The sequence below is a fragment of the Macaca thibetana genome, chromosome 16 (assembly GCF_024542745.1).
Source record: "Macaca thibetana thibetana isolate TM-01 chromosome 16, ASM2454274v1, whole genome shotgun sequence".
NCBI lineage: Eukaryota > Metazoa > Chordata > Mammalia > Primates > Cercopithecidae > Macaca > Macaca thibetana.
Window position 1 is genome coordinate 56,276,002 of NC_065593.1, and position 23,486 is coordinate 56,299,487.

General features: G+C 41.2%; 1 protein-coding gene across 35 annotated transcripts in view; it reads left to right on the plus strand.

The window, feature by feature from the left end:
* LOC126938910 (leucine-rich repeat-containing protein 37A2-like) overlaps positions 1-23,486 on the plus strand; it is a 197,904-nt gene that overhangs the window by 82,825 nt on the left and 91,593 nt on the right. For 8 of the 35 annotated variants that reach the window (XM_050763607.1, XM_050763623.1, XM_050763624.1 and 5 more), the window contains 5 exons: positions 1,559-1,630; positions 2,293-2,373; positions 15,620-15,691; positions 16,260-16,334; positions 21,512-21,630. The exons of 16 other annotated variants lie outside the window; for them this stretch is intronic. In XM_050763607.1, the coding sequence (XP_050619564.1) occupies positions 1,559-1,630; positions 2,293-2,373; positions 15,620-15,691; positions 16,260-16,334; positions 21,512-21,630 (419 nt within the window). The remainder of the gene's footprint in view (positions 1-1,558; positions 1,631-2,292; positions 2,374-15,619; positions 15,692-16,259; positions 16,335-21,511; positions 21,631-23,486) is intronic. 11 more of the 35 variants (XM_050763611.1, XM_050763613.1, XM_050763612.1 and 8 more) reach the window with 5 other exon arrangements.

Here is a 23,486-nt window from a genome sequence, read left to right on the forward strand (position 1 = left end):
ATGGAAAATAACTACATTAAAAAGAATAAATGGATGTGGGCACTAGGAGGGATACATTGTTTCTGCAGCATAGGAGGGATAAATTATTTCTGGAGCACAGAAGAGGAGAAAATGTCTTCAATTTGGACCCAGGAGGATGTTACTAGAACAATGCCGTTTGAATAGGACTTTGAAGGGCCATTGTGTAACATCGGACAGACATCTTGGGGAATATATTCTAAACTTGCAAAAGGAAAATGGGAGAAGGGCAAAGCGCAGGAAAGTGTTCGAGGAATACCATGAGTACCTGTAGAGTACAAGGAGGGAGAGTAGGAAATTGGAGCCAGATCTTCTAGGGCTTTGAATGCCAAGCTGAGGAGCCATCATGGGGAACCGTGTTACCGCAGCAGTGCTGTAGATAGATCTGCATCACAATCCCTGAGAAGGGCGCGTTAGAACTCAGTTCCGGACTCCGCCCTCGTGGTTACTGATTCAGTTGGTCTAGAGTGGAACCAAGAATTTGCATCTTCAATAATTTCCCAGGAAATGCTGGTCTTTGCAAACCACTTATGGAGAGTTTATCTGATGACTGTGTGCAGGATAGTTTAGGAAGGGAGAGACTAGAGATGGAGACATCAGCCAGACAGCGTTACACCATCCAGGTAAAGAGGGAGGGAGAAGCCCCATCGCTGTATAACTGAAGAAATTGCTTTCATAAAATATTAAAGCAATATAAAACCAAAAATGAATTTCTAATAATATGATAGAAATTCTATTAATATGATTTAATTCAAATCATATTTGAATTCAGTTCAAAGTTATGTGTTAGGTAAAGGGGTAATTTCCTTTCAGATGATGTGAAAGGATGTCTTTTATTTCTTCTGATATTGAACTGGCTTAGGAAAACAGACCTAAACTAGGAAGGTGTATAAATGTGAGGCTATTTTTTTTTTGATATGGAGTCTCGCTCTGCTGCCCAGGCTGGAGTGCAGTGGTGCAGTCTCGGCTCACTGCAAGCTCCACCTCCCAGGTTCACGCCATTCTTCTGCCTCAGCTTCCCAAGCAGCTGGTACTACAGGCGCCCGCCAACACGCCCAGCTAATTTTTTGTTTTTTTAAGTAGAGACGGGGTTTCACCGTGTTAGCCAGGATGGTCTCGATATCCTTAACTCAGGATCTGCCAGCCTCGGCCTCCCAAAGTGCTGTGATTACAAGCGTGAGCCACCACGCATGGCCCGACTATTTTTTTAATATTAGAAATTATATATAGAGATAAAAACTTTGAGCTCATAATCTACAATTTGGTGAGACTACTAAAGGGCATCTAATCAAGTCTACTCCTCTCAGGAGAAATTGATTCCAAAGTTTGTTAAGTTGTATATTTATTAAAAACACGAAGGTGAGACTCTAGGAGAGGTATGGGCAGGGTTAGGGGCTCTGGAAAGTTCAAATACAAGTCCAAACGTTTAGAGTTGAGATGAAAAATGTGTATTCAATATTATTCTAAACTCTTGCTATTATTCATACTAATCGACATTTAATAACTAACCAAGGCGATATTTTCCTTTTGTTTTTTCTAGAGATTTATCCTGCAATAAAATACAGTCTATTGAAAGACGTACATTTGAACCACTACCATTTTTGCAGTTTATGTAAGTTACACATATAACTATATTGTATTTGGCATTTTTATAAAACTTAATTATAAACTTCTTTGCTATTCATTTTGAAATATGGTTAAAATTTTACCAGTAGAAAGGTACTAAAATTATAGAGCAAATCCTTTTTGTCTCTAGCAAGGATTCTTGTGAGAATTATTACACAGATCTTAGTGAATCATAGAGAGCAGTGGTTCTCAGCTGGTGTGATTTTCTACTCAGGTGGCATTTGGTAATGTCTGGATACAGTATTGATTGACAAAACTGTGGGTGTGCTCCTGGCATCTGGTGGGCAAAGGCCAGAGATGCTGCTAAACATCCTCCAAGGTACAAGACAAATGCCCACAGCAAACAGTTATAGAGTCCAAAATGTCGATGGTACTGAAGTTGTGAAATCCTGTTCTAGAGAAATAAAGATCACTTCACACTTCACACAGGTATTTACTGAGCATTCACTGTTTTGTAGCTAATGCACCACATGTGCAATGTTAAAGAATAAATCATAAGCCAGTATCTTCCACAGTGAGATTTCCTTAGTGCATACAGGAAGGATTGAGGTTATATTCCATCCTATATAAATTAGAATCATGGCAAATGATGAATGTTCTGAAACAATTTTTTTTTTCCTTTGGCTTGTGTCTTTTTTTTTTTTGTAGAAATCTTGGTTGCAATTTACTCACAGAACTGAGCTTTGGAACATTTCAGGCCTGGCACGGAATGCAGTTTTTATACAAGTTGTAAGTGAAATAGAAGATGAATACATGTAAAGAACTATTTATGTATAAAAACTCATACAATTATTAGTTTGCTGGGTATAAGCCCTTTATGAATTCTGAAAAGTATATCTTAAGATCCATTCGTTTTTCTCAAATGGGGAAACTAAGGTACAAAGAGGCCAAGAGACGTACATAGCTTATATATGACCTGCTCTGCTTGTGCTAGTTCTGACCTGTGCATCGGCAAGAAAAGGTATCAAAGAAGTGACCCTCAACTTAGCCTTGTTGCTGGTCTGGGTGGCTTAGGCCTGTAATCCCAGAACTTTGGGAGCTGAGGTAGGCAGATCACCTGAGGTCAGGAATTCAACACCAGCCTGGGCAACATAGTGAAACCCCGTCCCTACTAAAAATACAAAAAAACTGGCTGGGCTTAGTGGTGCAGTTTTTTGCCCCTGCAGGAATCTGTGTTAAGCTCTTCCTTACTTGCAGCTAAATGTTGCAGACATTTAAGCAATTAGAAACTCTGCATATGAGCAGGAATCAAAGTTAAATCCAAAGTATAGGGCCGGGCATGGCAGCTCACACCTGTAATCCCAGTACCTTGGGAGGCCGAGGTGGGAGAATCAGTTGAGGTCAGGAATTTGAGACCAGCCTGGCCAACATGGCGAAACCCCGTCTCTAGTAAAAATACAACAATTAGTAGGTCGTGGTAGCAGGTGCCTGTGATCCCAGCTGTCAGGAGGCTGAGGCATGAGAATGGCTGGAACCCGGGAAGTGGATAATCATCATCATCATCATCATCTAGCCAGCTTCACTACAATTATGTAGGAAACGCCAGGAAAACACTGGAATCACGGTTGATAAAAATTGATGAATTCACTCAAAAACATTCACTGAGTGCCATGTCCGTTTGTGCCAGGTACTCTACTAAGCGCCAGGGGTAAAAAAATCCATCTCAAAGACACACCAAGATGAGGACTTTGTCCCCAAGGGACTTTCATTCCTCAAGGAGGAAGCGGCTGCTGATGGGAAACATACGAGAGCCATGTGGGGATCTGTACAGCAGGGTGACCAGGAGAGGACAAAGCAGGAATGGGTGGTGGTAAGAAAGACTTGAGGAGACACTAACTTGCTTATCTCCAGTTTCTGTGTTCATCTTAACAGAAAAGGGCATTTGCTTCATGGTGATGAAAAAATCAGAGCCAGCTGATACTGGAAATTAATACTCATTTCATATAAACAGAATAGAGCTGAACCCTTCAAACTAAGTCACAGTTACTTTCAGAGATTGGCACAAGGGTCTCAACACACCAAGTGTGTTAGGGGCTGGGCTCCTTTGTTTGGGTCAAATCTTTCTGGTAAACAAAGCTACACTGCAGAGTCATATTTGGCACATGTGACCTATAGGCCCATTGCATTTCTTTCCAAAGGCAAGTTGCCAAGGGAAGGTGCCAGTAATTTTATGACACCATTTTGTGGTGTTTGTAAGTTGAAACAATATATTTCCCGGCATTACATAAGTTTGTAAAAAACAAACAACAAAAAGAGGCCCCAGCTGTGGTTGCTGGATGATGAATTGAATAGAGCCTAAGCTTCAGGGCTTCTCACTTGCACAGGCCCTTCCAAGGTCCTGGGAGGGCCCCTGGAAATTTTTGTATTCATACTTTTTTAAAAATGTTTTTACTAGATAAGGTTCAGGCCCCACAAAATCCTGAAATCACCCCTGGGTTCCAATAGTTACAACCCAGTGCATCTCTTGAATAAAGCCTCTATGTTATTGACAAATACTGACTGGCCAAGTTAGCAGTGTGATAGGGTCAGTCCATTTTGAATCTGAAATCCATCTCAAAGACAAACCAAGAGCTTATTAGTGGACTTAACTGGGTTCTGCTGGCCCAAGCGCAGTAAAGCCAAACACCCATATCGAGGTTTTGCATTGGGGAAAGGAGGACATTTATTTGCAGGGCATCCAAGCAAGAAGGACCAGGCAGCTAACTATCAAAGTCCCCCTCTAAATGGGGGCAGTAATCTTACCTCTTACAGATGAAATGATGAATGAAATGGTTTATGGAAAAGTAGCAGTGGTTGATAATCCTAAATGTTAAGTAAGTTTATATTTTTTCCCTGACTTTAAAGTGCTTCTTCATTCCCATGCACAGGTCCAGACTGATGGCTTATTTTTTAAAATTCTTTTAGTCACTTCATTGGTTCTAACAATAATTTTAGAAACTGGATGACTTTGCAGTGTAGAACGGCTGTACTTTATTCCGATAGAGCACGGCGCATCAGTATCATGCCAAGAATGTAAGCCCTAAGAGAGAATCAGAGCAAAATCCAGGCTTTATCCCTATTGAATTATTTATCCCACTATTAGAATATTAGTGAGGTAGGTGTGGCCACCCCGTGATGGCAAATTGAGCTTCGTTCACAAACATGCCTTGTTGTGCCCCCCAGTCTACTGACATCAGCTTCCTTTACACGGCGGTAGATGCACAGAAGTGTGCGCAGTCGAGGATGTTGTCATCATGCTTTGGTATGTATTGGAACCCTGGCAGCTGCTTCTCGGATTCAGAGAGGCGTAAACATTACAGATGAAAAGAACAACTGGGGTCTGTCCTTGGGGTGATTTAGGGTGGCTGTTTAAATTTGTAATGGTTGAAAAGTCTTGAGATTGTCACACGTAGCAAGTTACACTTTTCTTCTCAGCTGCAGCTTATTCTTCTCACCTGTGTAACAAGCTGTCTTCTCCTCTCACAGAAGCTCAGCATTTCTTCTCTGCCCCATAGCATTTTTTCAGTACTTACATTTACTAGGTCCTGTTTAGGTTGTAGGCACCTAAGTACTTATACAAGTGAGATAACATGTCCGAAGTTCTTAGAACAGAACTTGCCATATGGTAAATGCTCTATACATGTTACCTCCTATGATATCTCATTTTCGTTTTTCCAGCAACTCTTGCGATGCGGTTATTATTATCATTTCTATTTTGCAGATGAGGAAGCTGAAACTCAGAGACGCTAGGTAATTTGCTGAGGTTCACATGGCTAATAAGTGGCAGAACCACTTACCAGCTTTGCAAGTAATTTTTTTTTTTTTTTTTTTGAGACGGAGTCTCGCTCTGTCGCCCAGCCCAGGCTGGAGTGCAGTGGCGCAATCTCGGCTCACTGCAAGCTCCACCTCCCGGGTTCACGCCATTCTCCTGCCTCAGCCTCCCGAGTAGCTGGGACTACAGGCGCCCACAACCGCGCCCGGCTAATTTTTTGTATTTTTAGTAGAGACGGGGTTTCACCGTGGTCTCGATCTCCTGACCTTGTGATCCGCCCGCCTCGGCCTCCCAAAGTGCTGGGATTACAGACGTGAGCCACCGCGCCCGGCCATGCAAGTAATTTTCGATGCAGCTCTTAGTTCCCCTGTAATAGGAGCTAAATGATGTCAGTTTGGCTTTGTGTGCATTGTATCTTATTTTCGAACTTGAATAGGACTTTTAGAGCAGTGAGCTCCGTTTCCCTCTGAGAATCCCATGCTTCCGGAGCTCCTGGCCGTACCAGCTCTGGGCATCCCCAGGGTTCATGCTCACTAGTCAGTGCTGGTGTGACATGACGGCTGAGCATCGGCACTGTGTCCAGCGCATTGCTAGGCACTATACACATGCTCTTTCATTGCTTCCTCAAACTGCCTTGTGCTGTAAATGCTACCCAGAAAGGCTCATGTTCATTACTCAAGTCACTTCACCAGAAAGTGACAGAGCCAGAATTCCAACCCAGGTCTGCAGATTCCAGGTCCCTTGCTTCTCCTGTTGTTCCTCATTTTCAGGGAGTCTTCTTCAAGGTTATTTTCAGGACTTTGATTAAGATATAGGCTCACAGCTCGGCATGGTGGCTCATGCCTGTAATCCCAGCACTTTGAGAGGCCTAGATGGGTGGATCACTTGAGCTCAGGAGTTCAAGACCAGCCTGGCCAACATGGTGAAACCCCGTCTCTACTAAAAATAGAAAAATTAACCAGGCATGGAGATGGGCACCTATAATCCCAGCTACTCTGAAAGCTGAGGGAGGAGAATCAGTCACCCCATTGCTATCTTCCCTCAGCCCCAGGTAACTGCTAATCTACTTTGAGTCCCTGTGGATTTGCCTATTCTAGATCTTTCATATAAATGAATCATACAGTATGTGGCCTTCTGTGTCTGGTTTCTTTTCACAAAGCATGTTGTTTCTAAGGTCCTCCCATGCTGCAGCATGTGTCATTCCTTTTCAAGGCTGAGTGATATTCCATTGTATGGAGCCATCACTGTATCAGTTCATCCATTCATCACTTAGTGGACATTTGGGTTGTTTCTACTTTATTCTGGCATTTATGAATAATGCTGCTGTGGACATGCATGTACTCGTTTTCGTGTGGACATGTTTTTAATTCTAGGGTACATCCCTAGCAGAATTGCTAGATCATAGGGCAACTCTTACGTTTAACTTTTTGAGGACCTGTCAAACTGTTTTCCACAGTGGCTGCTCCATTTTACACTTCCACCTGCAATGTTTGAGGGTTTCAATTTCTCCATGTCTTTGTCAACACTGTCGTTGTCTATCTCTTCTCATTGTAGCCATTCCAGTTAGTGTAAAGTAGTATCTAGTATCTCGCTGTGGTTTTTGATGGACATTTCCCTAATGATTTAAGACATTGAACATTTTTATGTGCATATGGGCCATTTATATGGCTTCTTTAAAGAAATATTTATTCAAATCCTCTCCCCATTTAAAAAATTGATTTGTCTTTTTATTGAATTACAAGTATTCGGTATATCTTCTGGATACTCTGGATATTAGACCTTAACAGATAATTTGCCTGTATTTTCTCTCATCCTGTGAGTTCTGTGACTTTCTTGACAGTGTCCTTTGATGCACAAAAGTTTTTAATTTTCATAAAATCTAATTTATCTATTTTTCCTTTGGTTGTTTGTACTTTTGGTGTCATGTTTGTGTATAAAATGTCTTATTCTTCTTTAAGAAGGTTCAGGGTTTGGTTTTAAATCAGGCTGTGTACCTTTCATTAGTCTGATATTCCTTTCACCATGTCAGGCTGCCTTCAGCTAGTAATAGTTCATTAAATTCAAAAGACAAAAATTGATTTAAAAGAAAAAAATCCAGTTTGGAGAAGAAAAAAACTCTTGTCTAATTTAAGGTCACGAGATTTACTCCCATGCTTTCTTCTAAGAGTCTTATCATTTTGGCTCTTACATTTAGGTATTTGATGTATTTTGCATTAATTTTTATAATCGTGTGAGGTGTAGGGGTTCCACCTTCATTATTTTGCACAAAGATATTCAGTTGTTCCACCACCATTTAAAAAAAACAAAAACCATTTTTTCCACACTGAAGTGTTTTAGCACCCTTGTCAAAAATCAATTTGCCGTAAATACGAGGGTTTATTTCTGGGTTGTCAATTCTATTCTATTGATTTATTTGTCTGTCCACATTCCAGTATCACACTGTGATTGCTGTAGATTTGATTTGGGTTTTGAAATTGGGACATTTGAGTCTTCCCACTTTGTTATTTTGCAAGATTATTTTGCTATTTTGGGTGCCTTAAATTGCCATAGAATTTTAGAACTAGCTTGTCACTTTCTGGAAAGAAGCCAGCTGGGATTTTGATAAGAATTGTGCTGACAATAGCAGACACGTAATCAACCTAAATGCCCAACCTAAATGCTATGTTATTCCTATTCCAATACTTTGCAATATATGCAGCTTTTTAGAAAGAGGATATGTTAGCAGGGTGCAGTGGTTCACGCCTGTAATACCAGCACTTTGAGGGGCTGAGGCAGGCGGATGGCCTGAGGTCGGGAGTTAGAGACCAGCCTGGCCAACACGGTGAAATGCGTGTCTACTAAAAGTACAAAAATAAGCAGGGCGTGGTGGCGGGCGCCTGTAATCCTAGCTACTTGGGAGGCTGAGGCAGGAGAATCACTTGAACCTGGGAGGCAGAGGTTGCAGTAAGCCCAGGTCACACCACTGCACTCAAGCCTGGGCGACAGTGAGACTCCAATGGAGACGGGGTTTCAGCATGTTGATCAGGCTGGTCTCGAACTCCTGACCTCAGATCATCTGCCTGCTTCAGCCTCCCGAAGTGCTGGGATTACAGGCATGAACCACCATGCCTGGCCAATAAATGAAAACTTTTACTTAAAAAAAAATTGTAGTGAAACCATAGCTCAATTTGGAGAATCGCGCTATTATTATGTGATCCATGTTTACAGAATGCTCTGTTGAATTTGTTTTGCCAGATTTTGTTAAGCAGTTTTCCATCTGCATTCGTGAGAAATACTGGTCTGTAATTTTTTGTGTGTGATGTGTTTAATTTGGATACCAGGGTAATATCACCCTCATAGAATAAGTTAGGAAATGTTCTCTCCTCATCTATATTTTGAAAGACTTTATGAAGGATCCGTGTTAATTCTTCTTTAAGTATTTGGTAGATTCACCGGTGAAGCTTCCTGCTGGTCTTCAGCTTTTCTTTGTGGAAGGTTTTTTGATTACTACCTCAATCTCTTTACTTGACGTAGGTCTGTCTATTCAGATTTTCTGTTTTTTCTAAAGTCAGTTTCAGTAGTTTATATCTTTATGGTAATGTGTCTGTTTCATCCAGGTTATCTAATTATTAGCATATATTCTTTATATATACAATCCTTTTTATTCATATTATAATCCTTGTTATGTCTCTAAGAACAATAGTAATGTTCCCTCTTTCATTCCTAATTTTAATAATTTGGTCTTCTGTATTTGTGCAGTGCAGTGGCTCACGCCTGTCATCCTAGCACTTTGGGAGGCTGTGGTGGGAGGATTGCTTCAGCCTAGGTTGAAGGCCAGCCGGGGCAACATACTGAGACCTCATCTCTACAAAAAAATTTAAAAATTAGCAAGCGTGGTGGCACACGCCTGTAGTTACAGCTACTCAGGTGGCTAAGGCAGGAGGATCACTTGAGGCCGGGAGGTCGGGGCTGCAGTGAGCCATGATTGTGCCACTGCACTCCAGCCTGGGAAACAGAGTGAAACCCTGTCTTGAAAAATGCAAAATAAAAAAACAAAATGTTTGTGGCCAGATGCAGTGGTGCGTACCTATAATCCCAGTACTTTGATAGGCCAAGGAAGGAGGATTGCTTGAGACCAGGAGTTTGAGACCAGCCTGGGCAACATAGTGAGACCCTATCTCTAAAATTTTTTTTACAATTAGCCGAGTGTGGTGGTGCGCACCTGTGGTCTCAGCTACATCTTAATTTTATAACATTGTAGTTCAGATTAATACCAACTTTGTTTCAATAGTATATAAAAACTTTGCTTCTCTAAGGCTCCACTCTCACCCCCTCTTTTATCCTGTTATTGTCACACATTACATCTTTATATTCTTTATATTCATCAACTAGATTTATAATTATTGCATTGTGTAAGTGTCTTTTTCTTAGTGTTTTTCTTTATTTTGGGACACAGTCTCGCTCTGTGGCCCAGGCTGGAGTGCAGTGGCACAGTCTTGACCCGCTGCAACCTCTGCCTCCCAGATTCAAGCAATGCTAGTGCCTCAGTCTCTTGAGTAGCTGGGACTGCAGGCACACACCACCATGCCTGGCTAATTTTTATATATATATATATATATATTTTTTTTTTTTTTTTTTTTGAGACAGAGTCTTGCTCTGTCGCCCAGGCTGGGGTGCAGTGGCCGGATCTCAGCTCACTGCAAGCTCCGCCTCCCGGGTTTACGCCATTCTCCTGCCTCAGCCTCCCGAGTAGCTGGGACTACAGGCGCCTGCCACCTCGCCCGGCTGGTTTTTTGTATTTTTTAGTAGAGACGGGGTTTCACCATGTTAGCCAGGATGGTCTCGATCTCCTGACCTCGTGATCCGCCCGTCTCGGCCTCCCAAAGTGCTGGGATTACAGGCTTGAGCCACCGCGCCCGGCCTAATTTTTATATTTTTAGTAGAGACAGGGTTTCACCATGTTTCCCAGGCTGGTCTCAAACTCGACCTCAAGTGATCCTCCAGCCTCAGCCTCCCAAAGTGCTGGGATTACAGGCTGAGCCACTGCACCTGGCCAGTGCTTTTTATTTCTTTGTGCAGATTCACATTAGTACTTCTTATAGGGCAGGTCTTTTAGCATCAAAGTCTGCCAGTTTTTATTTATCTAGAATATCTTAATTTCTCTTTTATTTCAAAGGTAGTTTTGCCGGGTATAGAATTATTGGTTGACAGTTTCTTCAGCACTTTGAATATGCCATTTCATTGCCTTTTGGCCTTCACTATTGTGTCTGGTTGTTTTGTTTTGTTTTCAGACAGGGTCTTCCTCTGTTACCCAGGCTGGAGTGCAGTGGTGCAGCCACTCACCACTTCCACCTCCCAGCTTCCACCTCCCAGGCTCAAGCAATCCTGTCACCTCAGCCTCCTGGGTAGCTGGGACTACAGGCATGCGCCACCACAGCCAGCTTTTTAAAAATTTTTTGTAGAGACAGGATTTTACTACATTGCCCGTGCTGTATCCAACTCCTGACTCCAAGCAATTCTTGAGCCTTCAGCCTCCCAAAGTACTGGGATTACAGGTGTGAGCAACCATGCCCAGCACTTCCATTGTTTTTGAAGAGAAATCATCTATTAATCTTACTGAGGATCCCTTGTATATGACGAGTTGCTTTTCTCTTGCTGCTTTCAAGATATTCTGTCTTTGGCTTCTGTCAGTTTGATTATAGTATGTTAAGATGTGGATCCCTGAATTCTTCCTACTTGTAGTTCCTTGAGCTTCCTGAATATGCAGATTGTTTTTCATCACGTTTGGGAAGTTTGGGGCCATTATTTCTTCAAATGTTCTTTCTCCTTTTTTCTGTTCTTCTTCTCCTTCTGGGACTCTCATTATGTATATGTTAGTTAGCTTGATGCTGTGTTCCACAAACAGGTCTCTGAGATTCCATTCACTTTCATTCATTTTTGTTTCTGTTCCTCCGAGTAAATATCTAAATTGACCTTCAAGTTCCCAATTCTTTCTTCTGCCTGATGTAACGTGCCATTGAGAACCTCTGGTAATTTTTCCATCTCAGTTACCATACTTTTCAACTCTAGAATTTCTATTTGGCTTCTTTTTATGGTTTCTATCTCTTTATTGATATTCTCTATTTGATGAGACATTGCTTTCATACTTGCTTTAGTTCTCTAGTCTACAGAACTGAATGGTTTATCTCTTTGAACATATTTTAAATAGCTGAATTAAATCTTTCTCTAGGGAAGGCGTAGTGGCTTGTGCCTATAATCCCAGCACTTTGGGAGGCTGAGGTTGAGGCCAGGAGTGCAAGACCAGCCTGGGCAACTTAGAAAGTCCCCACTTCTACAAAAAAAAATTTTTTTTTTGTCTAGTAAGTCTAACATCTGGTCTTTCTCAGGAACAATTTCTGCTTATTTCTCGCCCCCACCACATGTATGGACCATACTTTGTTTTCTTGCATCTTTCATAAATTTTTGTTGAAAATTGAGTATTTTAAATAATATAATGTAGCAATTCTGAAAATCAGATCCATGCTCCCAGGGTTTGGTGTTACTGCTGCTTGTGCTAGTAGTTGCTATTTATTTAGTGACTTTTCTGAACTTCTTCGGTAAAGTCTTGCGTTATATATCATGTGTGCCCACTGAAGTCTCTCCTTGGTTAGCTTACTGATCAGCTAATGATTAAATGGAGGTTTACTTAAATTCTTGAAACTGATAAATGTAGTTTTTGCCAAGGGGCTCTGTGTACATGTTGGGGCATACCTTTAGCACTCAGCCAGACAGTTTACAGCCATGCCTTAGCTTTCACTTCTTGCTTGTGCAGAACCTCAAGATCAGCCAGGGGTGAGAGTTTGTGAACTTAGTAGTAGGTCACAAGTAGTAGAAAGAACTTAGTAGGTCTTTCCTGACCATGCTGACAGCCCGCCCTATGCATGTGCACGACATTCCAAATTGCCAGGAATATGTCTTATGGACTTCTAGTTTCCCAAGGATATATCAGACTGGTTCAAAATTCCCGTGGACATCTCTCCTCAGCTCTTCCTATTAAGCTTTTTGATTAGGCTTTTTTCCCCCAAACTGTTATTCGTTGCCTAATATAGTTGCCATGTTAAAACACTGTAATTGTTTTCCAAAAACACCCTCTATGGAGAGGCTTTAGCACTAGACATCTTTTATTCTGGTCAAATAAAGACAAATCTTTCAAATGAGGTCTTCCAGGGAACCACCAGACAGATGACATCATGACAGTTAACTGAGAATAAGGCTTTGAAGCAGCTCCAGTTCCATTCTGCTCCCTCTGGTTGGGGATGTGGGCTGTTTTTCAAGGCGACTACTGAGCTAGAGAGTGAGGAATGGTCTAAGGCAAGTTAACACAAATCTCACTTTTCTTACAGACATTTTTCTTGAATAAATGCTCCTGGGGTCACTGCAAGACTTTGGTTAAATTTCTAGAGTTCTGAAAAAGTTTATTCTGGTCGTTTATTTTTGTACAATTTTTTTGGTAGTGGTTGTTTTTAGGAAAGGACGAATTTTCGGATGTCTTTATTCCACCATTTTCACTGATGTCACTTACAGCATGGTTTTAAATCTCTAAAGGCTCACAGGGCACGTGCCTGTATTCCCAGACGCTCGGGAGGCAAAGGAAGAAGGATCCTTTGAGTCCAGGAATTCTGGGCTGTAGCATGCTATGCTGATTGAGTGTCCTCACTAAGTTCAGCATCAGTATGGTGACCTCCCGGGAACAGGAGACCACCGGGTTGCCTAAAAAGGGGTGTACCAGCCCCGTTCGGGAATGGAGCAGGTTGGAACTCCCATGCTGATCACTAGTGGGATCGTGCCTGTGAATAGCCACTGCTCTCCAGCCTGGGCAACACAGTGACTGAGAATGTGTCCCTTAAAAAAAAAGTCTAATTGACCATAGACTAATTAACTATTTAATCATGGGAAATGATTAGGGGAAAGACATAAAAAGAGAATCTGTAATCCTCTGTATTTTGTTCTATCACCCAGACTGGAGTGCAGTGGCTTGATCTCGGCTCACTGCAACCTCCGCCTCCTGGGTTCAAGCAATTCTCCTGCCTCAGCCTCCCGAACAGCTGGAACTATAGGCAAGCGTGGCCGTGAACTGCTAATGAGAAATTGTAATTCTCATAGAGGCCCTCCCAGAGGAGTAGAAGAAGGTTGAAAGGCATTTCTGTATTTAGTCTTCTCAACATTAAGGCTGGCTTTGGGAGGCCAAGGCAGGCAGATCACTTGAGCTCAGGAGTTCAAGACCAGCCTGGCCAACATGGTGAAACTCCCATCTCTACTAAAAACACAAAAATTAGCCAGGCGTGGTGGTGCGTGCCTATAGTCCAGCTACATGGGAGACTGAGGAAGGAGGATTACCTGAGCTTGGGAAGCAGAGGTTGCAGTGAGCAAAGATCACGCCACTGCACTCCAGCCTGGTCAATGCAGCGAGACCCTGTTGGGGTGGGGAGGGAAGGGGAGGGGAGGGAAGGGGAGGGGAAGGGAGGGGAGGGGAGAGGAGAAAGGAAGGGAATAAAATAGAAAGAAGGAAGGGGTAGGGAAGGAAAGAAGGAAAAAGAAAAAGAATGAACAAAAATAAAAATTAAAAAAAAAAGTAAGGTTAAATTAAACCCTTTTTCTTCATACAGATTAAACACGAGTTCAAATTACAGCTTTACTGTTTAATAGCTTAGTGGCCTAGGACAAGGTATATAACCTCTCTGTGCCCCAGTTTCCTCATTTAAAAATAGGGCAATAATAAAAAAATAAAAAAATAAAATAGGGCAATAATATCTACCACATAAGGTTGTTGTGAGGATTAAAGGTGAAATTCTAATCACAAATATGTTGCAAACCAGTAGATACTCACTATGATAATTATTATTTGTATAATTTCTGCAGAAGTACAATGATGATTCTTTGGTTAACCTAAAAGCAGATTTTCTTTTATTTCTTCATGTTTCTTTTCTTTTTCTTGTTCGCTTTAAAGGATTAAAAAGAAAATGGATTCCAACATTTTGGAATAAAAATTTGCATCAAAACCAATTTATTCATTTTATTGACATATAAACAAAATGCCGTTTGTTTATTCAATAAACATTTGTTAAATGCCTAATACATTTCAGACATCATGCCAGGCACAGGGAAGACAGGGCATGGTGGCGGGCACCTGTAATCCCAGCTACTCGGGAGGCTGAGGCAGGAGAATTGCTTGAACCCAGGAGGCGGAGACTGCAGTGAGCCGAGATTGTGCCACTGCACTCTAACCTGGGTGACACAGTGAGACTCCGTCTCAAAAAGAAAAAAAAAATGTGATCTCTACCCTCAAGGAGCTCCTAGTCCAGGAGACTGACAGGTGGACAGGTGATTACATGCAGTGTAAGAAAGGCTGTGATGTCATACAAGAAGAAAGTGAGAGTATGGTTTTGACCAGTTCCTCCTCTTAGATTTATTCCTTTTTCTTTGGCTATAAAGCAAAGTAATTGGTCCTATTTTTTTTTAACTGTGCAAATTAAATCATAAATTTAAAAAGCTTTATAAAGATAAAAGACAAGCAGCTAGCTGCAGTGGCTCACGCCTGTAATCCTAACAGTTTGGGAGGCTGAGGCAGGTAGATCACCTGAGGTCAGGAGTTCAGAACCAGCCTGGCCAACATGGTGAAACCCCGTCTCTATTAAATATACAAAAATTAACGGGGCGTGATGGTGGGTGCCTGTAATCCCAGCTACTCGGAAGGCTGAGGCAGGACAGGAGAATCAGTTGAACCTGGCAGGTGGAGGTTGCAGTGAGCCTAGATTGAGCCGTTGCACTCCAGCCTGGGCAACAAGAGTGAGACTCCATCTCAAACAAAAAAATACAAAAAACAAAAAACACAACTTGAATTGTGATGAGCAACTTGAATTATGGAGGACGCTAGAAATAGTGTTTGCTACACAGTCAGCACTTCCTACCAACATAGTCACTTGTAGGGTTTTTGACCTGAAAAGTTCTGTGGCGTATTTTTTCTTTGCTATCCACTTTTTTTCCCTGGTAGTTCTTCCCCTTGTTCTCTCCTCTACTTTATCTTCTAGAGACCTGGGTAATTCCCAGAGGAATAGTGCTTTACAGAGTCTAATGGTGATTGATTAGGTAAAAACAGAAAACATTTTTTTCTTTTTTACCTACAAGTTCTGTACCAAAAAATGAATATAAATTTTAGTTGCAGTTTCATATACTGAAAATTCAGGTTAATTCCATTCCATTTTTCAGAATTCTCAATCGCAATCCTCTGACAACTGTTGAAGATCCGTATCTCTTTAAATTGCCAGCATTAAAATATCTGTAAGTACTATAGTACTCTCACGAGTCATGAGATGATTTATGCTTTTTAAATTTTTCATCAAACTTAAGTATTTTGTATTTAGGCTAAAATTTCATAATTTAAATTTTAACTGGGTTATTGACAAAGAAAAAAATTAAAGAGGATGTATAATGGTCAAGACAGCCAGCAGAGGAAGAGAACAGTGTTGAAGAACCTATATAGATTTGGAACATGTAGACACATGGAAGAATATTATTTAACTAAGAAAGCAAAGGGGCAAAGGTATTCATTATTGTAAAAATGAAGAAAAGAGTAAATAAGATGGTAAATGCAATATGAAAATGAGAAGATAATGGTTAAAAAAAAAGGTGTAAGTTCTGCTCTTGAATATCATGAATTTGATGATGCAAATCAACTTAAATTTCTCTAATAAGAGCTCCCTGGAATTCTACAGCAAATAAACTCTTGAGCTGGCTTGTTTTATAGAGAAGCCAAAATTGAAGTAATCACATGTCCTTGAAATATCTTTTTAAGTACAGAATTTTTTATTGGGGTTCATATCATGAATGTTTCGACTTTCTTCTTCAGAGACATGGGAAAAACGCAAGTTCCACTTACAACACTTAAGAACATTCTCACGATGACTGTTGAACTGGAAAAACTGTAAGTTATTCTCTTCTTAGATTTATTTTCACTTAGTTGGTTCTTTAGGTTTGTTTTATTATTTTCTTATATCAGGTTTATTGAGGTGTAATTTTCATATACTAACATTCACCCTTTTTAAGGGTACAGTTTGATGAGTTTTGACAAATGTATAGTTACATAACCACCACCACATTCCCAATATAAAGCATTTCTGACACCTCAAAAAGGCCCTCCATGTCCCTTTGTAGTCAATCCCCTCCTCCCAGCATCAGCCCCTATTAACTACTAATCTGATTTCTGTTCCTATACTTTTGCCTTTTCCAGAATGTCTTATAAATGAAATCATACAGCATGTTGCCTCTTGTGTTTGGCTTCTTTCACTTCACTTTTTTTTTTTTTTTTTTGAGACATAAAGTCTCACTCTGTCACCCAGGCTGCATGACCTAGGCTCACTGCAACCTCCGCCTCCCGGGTTCAAGTGATTCTCCTGCCTCAGCCTCCTGAGTAGCTGGGATTACAGGCGCATGCCACCACGCCCGGCTAATTTTTGTATTTTTTGTAGAGACGAGATTTCACCATGTTGGCCAGGCTGGTTTCTAACTCCTGACCTTAAGTGATCCGCCCACCTCGGCCTCCCAAAGTGGTAGGATTACAGATGTGATCCACTCGCCTGGCCTCGCTCAGCATAATTTGTTTTGAGATTCTGCTACCATCCACGTTGTTGCACCCATCACTACAGCTGGCCCTCTGTATCTGCAGGTTCCTCATTCATGGATTCAACTAACCATGAATGGAGAATATTTGGAAAAAATAAAATGCATAAAACAACAATAAAAACAGTAGAAGTTAAAATACAGTATAATTATTTACATATCCTTTACCCTGTATTAGATATTTAAAGTATACCTGAGGCTATATACAAACATTATGTCATTTCATATAAAAGACTTCAGCATCTGTGGACTTTGGTATCTGCAGGGGGTCCTGGAGCCAATCCCCTGCAGACACCAAGGGACAGCTGTTCACTCCTTTTTATTGCTGAGTAGTGTTCCAGTTGTGTGGAAACCCCATCTCTACTAAAAATACACAAATTAGCCAGGTGTGGTGGCCCACGCCTGTAATCCCAGCTACTCTGGAGGCTGAGGCACGAGAAGTGCTTGAACCTGGGAGGTGGAGGTTGCAATGAGCCGAGATTGCACCACTGCACTCCAGCCTGGGCGACAGAGTGGGACTCTGTCTCAAAAAAAAAAAAGTAAAAAATAAAAATGTTTTCTGAAGAGCAGAAGTTTTTAATTTTGATCAGCTTTAAGTTACCAATTTTTTCTTAAATGGCTTGTGATTTTTTGTTTCTTACCTAAGAAATCTTTAAGAAACTGTTGTCTAATCCAATGTTGAAAATATTTCTCCTACGTCTTCTCCCAGAAATTGTATCCATTTAGGTCTATGATCCATTTTGAGTTAATTTGCATACATGATGTGAGGTATCTTCTTTTTTGCAATTTTATTTTTGTTTTTATTTTTTTTCTGTAGAAACGAGGTCTCATTGTTGCCCAGGCTGGTCTCGAACTCCTGGTATCAAGTGAACTTCCTGCCTCACCCTCCCAGAGAGCTGAGATTACAGGCATGGGGCACCGTGCCTGGCCTTCTTTGCAGGATATGTGTGTGTGTGTGTATATATATGTATGCCTGCAGGGCCCTATTGTGAGTTTGTTACACATTTTACTGCAACTCAAATAGTGCCACCACCCCACCATATAGCAAGCTAAATAGAAACTCTCTTATGCTAAGGCTGGTTGAGGGCAGTATGCAAGATTAGCATGGAAAGGGCCCTTCATTTAGCACTGCTCCATTCATTTTTGTCAGGTCACTTTCTTATCTTCTCCAGGCTGTCAGATCTGTTTTACTGCTCTAGCCGCACTTCCCTCAGCCTCTTGCAGCATCTTTCCTGTCAGCTAGATCCCTTCCTCTCTGGATGAAGTCCTCTTCATCGACCAGCTTTCTCACTTATTCTCTAAGACAGTGAGGATCTGTCTGCTTTTTTCTTGACCATTAGTGGATAGAAAAAAGCTCTCATTCTCTGTAACCATTTGTCACCGAGGCCATAAAGACATTGAACTAACTGCCTTATGGGAGTTCATTACTGGAAGTCTTCAGGAGTTTACACATTGATATACAAAGTAAGTAGGCCAGCGCATTTGAGTCTTGGCTCATGTGTAATGATCTTTAATGCATATTGAAAAATTATTCTCAAGTAAGGATAACATATACCTCAGGTCATTTACAGTCTCAAAGGTTTGTCAATATACTTAAAACATTCCTGGGAACAGTTCTAGATTGAAGGAGACTAAAGAATCATGCAGTAAGTGCAATGTCTGATGTTTGACTGGATTCTGAATTTGTTTAAGCCATGTTATGACTGGGACATTGTGAAAATGTATATATGGGCTACATAGTAGACAATGATAATATTAAGTTCCATTGGGTGATAATAGTATTCTGGTTATGTAGGAGAATGCCTTGGTTCTTAGGGGCTGCACACTGAAGTATTTAATGGTGAAGGGTCATTATGTCTGCAACTGACTCTCAAATGGCTTGTCCAGAAAATGTATAGAGATACACACATGGAAAGCAAATGTGGCAAAGTATTAGCAACTGTTGATTCTAGATGAAAGTTATACAGGTGTTCATTATACCATTCAAAAAGGCTTCCCAGCCATCCTAAGGCTTAAAGGAAAAAAACAAAATGTTTAAAATAAAAAGTTGGGGGCAGGAAAATAACACAAAACCTCTGGGCTCGTGCCTGTAATCCCAGCACTTTGGGAGGCCAAGGAGAGAGGGTTGCTTGAGCTCAGGAGTTCCAGACCAGGCTGGACTACATGGTGAAACCCCATCTCTACAAAATATGCAAACATTAGCCAGGCATGGTGGCACACACCTGTAGTTCTAGCTACTCAGGAGGCTGAGGTGGGAGGATCACTTGAGCACAGGAGGCAGGGGCTGCAGTGAGCCGAGATTGCACCGCTGCACTCAGCCTGTGTAACAGAGCGAGACCCGGCCTCAAAACAAACAAAAGAAACATCTTTGTGTCAGAGTTAAGGTTGCTGTATAATAAAATGCTGGGGTACGGTTCTGGGTCCATTCCACATGAAGATCAGAGGCTTCCACTGGACCCAAAGGAATAATACCAGTCCCTTGTGATTATTCCTCTGTAGGTTTGAAAGATGTGTCAGGCCAACTTATTGGATGCAGTTTTAATCTAAAACTCTATATACATTTTACCCCCAACTCATAGACTTCATGTATCCATGAAACACTCTTCTGTCTCCACAGTCTTAATGTGGCCCTAATAAAGCCATCCTTTTGGAGGACTCAGAAAAGGCCCCCCACAACCTCTGCAACATAATAATTATAGTAGTTAACTGCTATTGAGCACTCACTGTGTGCCAGGCATTTTTCAGGTATTGATTCATTTAATCCTCAAAACTCATTAGAGGTAGGTACTATTATAATGACAAGGTCGAGGAACAGAGATTAAGCAATTTGCCCAAATTCACATTATTAGCGGAGCTGGGATTTAAGCCTAGTCTGGCTGTGAAATCTGTATTCTTAATGACCATGCTATACTCCCTGAGATTAACCTTTTACTCCAGTTACAGGGATTGTCTTTATCTCTCTGAAACTGCCCCCAATAAGCCATAGCAATAAATTAATCAATTGTCTTGGTTATCTCTTCTTCCCAAATTTACATTTTGAAGAAAATTCAAACATGCCAGAAAGATGAAAGAATAGTACAGAATCCAATTGAAGATCAGGCACTGCATGTCATGTCTTCGTTTCCTTTCATCTAAAACATTCCTCTACTTTCTTTGATCTTTCATGACATTGGCATTTTTTAAGAGTCAAAGATCGTTGTCCTGTAAATTATCCCACTATCTGGATTTGTCGGTTTCCTCATGATGAGATTCAAGTTCAGCATTTTTGGGAAAAATACTGCATATGTATCCTTCCTGCCTCGTAACCGCAGGTGGCCTGTAATACTAAGGTGATCTTCCAGATCTCTCCATTGTAATTATTTTGCTGGCTGCAGTGGCTCACACTTGTAATCCTAGCACTGCGGAAGGCCAAGGTGGGAGGATTGCTTGAGTCCAGGAGTTCTACACCAGCCTGAGCAACATGGTGAAACCCTGTCACTACTAAAACTACAAAAAAAAAAAAAAAATTAGCTGGGCATGGTGGTGCAAGCCTATACTCCCAGCTACTGAGGGGGCTGAATTTGGAGGATGACTTGAGCCCAAGTCAAGGGGGATTGAGGTTTCAATGAGTTATAATTTTGCCACTGTATTTTAGCCTGGGCAAAAGAGTGAGACCTTGTCTCATTAAAAAAAAAAAATAATACTAATTTCCCCCTTGGTAATAAATAATCTGTGGGTTGGTACTTTGAGTTCAGTGAAGATCCTGTTCTCAAATGTCTTTTCACCCAAATGTGCATCAAGGATAATCCTTGTCTGAAAGAATTTTTATTAGATTGGTGGTTGCAAAGTGACACTTTGTAAAATTCTGTCATTCCTTCTACATATACTAGCTGGCATTATTTCATTGAAGAACTCCCCCTTTTTCTTTTTGAATATCACCCTTCATGGATTCTTCTTTATATTAACGATGTTGTAACTTTCTAATGTTGTTATTCTTTTGAATGGTCAGATTGTCCAGATTTGGCCAATGCTATCTCTGTTATTTTTTAACCCCACAATCCAGGTTAAACTAAGCTATTTTTAATGCCCAGAGTAATTTATAGTATTTCCCACTCCCAACAGGAATTGAGAAAGGGCCTCCAGAAGTTGGGGACTTACTCAGATTCTTCTTAGAAGTCTACCTTCTTCCTATATACTTTCAGCCCAAAGTGAGACTTTTGAGTTGGGAAGAGATACTTCTGAATTAAACTACTGATCAGTGTCACCCAATTCTAATCCCAACCACCTTTATTCTAGGCATACCGTACTCACTGCCATGGTTACTGTTCGGCTGGGCACCTTTGCCCTCCTTCCTATTGGCCTTCTGGTTCCTACCCAACTGTCCAGTCCATAGGCTTCAGTAACACATTTTTGCCCACCCCTGTGGTAGTGTTGGCCTGCCTCCTTTACCTTCTCAAGTAACTGCTTTACCACTAATTTTTTGTTCTCTGTTTTCATCTATAGGATCTTACCTAGCCATATGGCCTGCTGCCTCTGCCAATTTAAAAACAGCATTGAGGCTGTCGGCAAGACAGTCAAGCTGCATTGCAACAGTGCATGTCTGACAAACACCATACGTTGTTGTGAGTCCAAATTGCCTGGTGATCAATTGTTACATTATTTTAAGTATTTGTTTTTAAACTTTTTATGTTTAATGATGATAAAATTTTATGATATTATTGCTTTTTTATTTACTCATTCAGAGTTAAACTCCCTCAATTTCTGAACTATTCCCTTGCTGAGAGTCAGGTTCTCAGTTATGATTACAAAATTTAATAACAGAACTGTTCCATATGCACAAAGGACCAAAACAAAGGAATGGGAAGACTAGGGAGTAACAGTAACATCCACACACTGTGTACTGTGCTGTCTGCTTGGTGCTTTGCCCCCAGTGATAATTTCTTCATACAGTGCAATGTAGTTTGTAAGCTGGTTTTATATCCATGAGGTCTCGAGTACTCTCGGCCTTGTAGGACAGATGTAGATCCGGTTTTGGTTTTTTGTTTTTACAATTTCATAAGAGTACAAGTGATGCTGTTTTATTTGAAGCCTGAGAGCTTCTGGTTCCATAACCAGAAATTGCTGCCTAGCTCTTCTAATGGAATGGAGGGCTTTTCCATGCTTAGACCATCCAACGCTGAACTTGCTCTGAATCTCAAACCTTTCCATTCACAGAACAAATGCGCAAGTGCTTTCAGGAGTGTTTCTGTAGATTAGGTTTATTAGCACCAACTTCATGACTTCTAAAATGTGACTGCTTTCATGTCCAGATAGCTTGAATATAGGTATCTACCAGTGATGTGAGGTGGATGATTAATAATGCTTGGCTACATAAAGTCAGTGTTGTTTATTTTTCAAAACTTTTTTTTTTTTTAAACAATTATATTATTCCCTTCTCCTGAAGAGATGGGCAGAAAAGCATTGGTAATCTCCTTTTACAGCTGAGGAAAAACAAGATCAGAGGTGCTGAGTGCTGTAGCCTAGTGCCAGGTCTTCTGTCCCCAATTCTGGGTTCTCCCCCCAATTCTGGGTTCTCCTCAAGCCTGTGTTTCTCCTTTCTCACAATTGTCTTCCTCTGACCATCACCACCCAAAATACTTTTAATTCTGGAAAAGAAAGCCAGCTGCACACGGGCACACTTGACCTTCATGCAGTCAGAAGCTTTGGATGGTTCCCCATCCAGAATATTAGAGATGAAATGAAATCAAAGTAGGCATCTGATAACAGTTTCTTTTTCCCTTCTGCATTATAGGACCTCAAGTAATGTTTATCCAGAAACTGCTCTCATACCATAGATTCATTGTACATTCAACAACATAGGCATATAATCTGGCAAATTAAAAAAACTCTTAACCTACCCCCTGAATCCGTGTCCAAATTTAAGAACTAGGGTGGACACAGTGTTTTTTCCATGCCGCATCTTCTGTGATGGGGCTGCGATATGTGGGAGCAGAGAATGGGGTGGGTGAGTGGAGCACGTGCCAGATGAGGATCTATCAGCAATGGGAGGGATCCTCCGCTTTAGCATCTCCACCCTGCTCCTCTCAGAGGACCGCCTTTCATTGCATTCAGCTGTGATGGTAGCAAGAACACAGGCACACTGAGCACGAGGAGAGAGGGAGCCTTGTACTCTCTCTGCATGTGAGGCAGGACAGCACAGGGCACGGAGCAGTCTGCAGAGAGGCCAGCTCATCAGGGAAGCACTTGTCTTCCACCTTGGGCTTTGACTGAGCACAGGGCAACTGGCCCCTGGGGATCAACGGAATAATCCTAAGCAGACTTACTCTATGTCACACTATGGAATGTTCCAAGTAGGTGGCCATGTTTTCAAAAGATGTCTTTTCTCCTTTTGTTGTTGCCATTTTGTAGGTTTAGGATTGGGTGTGTGTTTCTCCTCTCTGAATGGCACTCGAATGTTTGCTGATTCCTACTCCGTGTG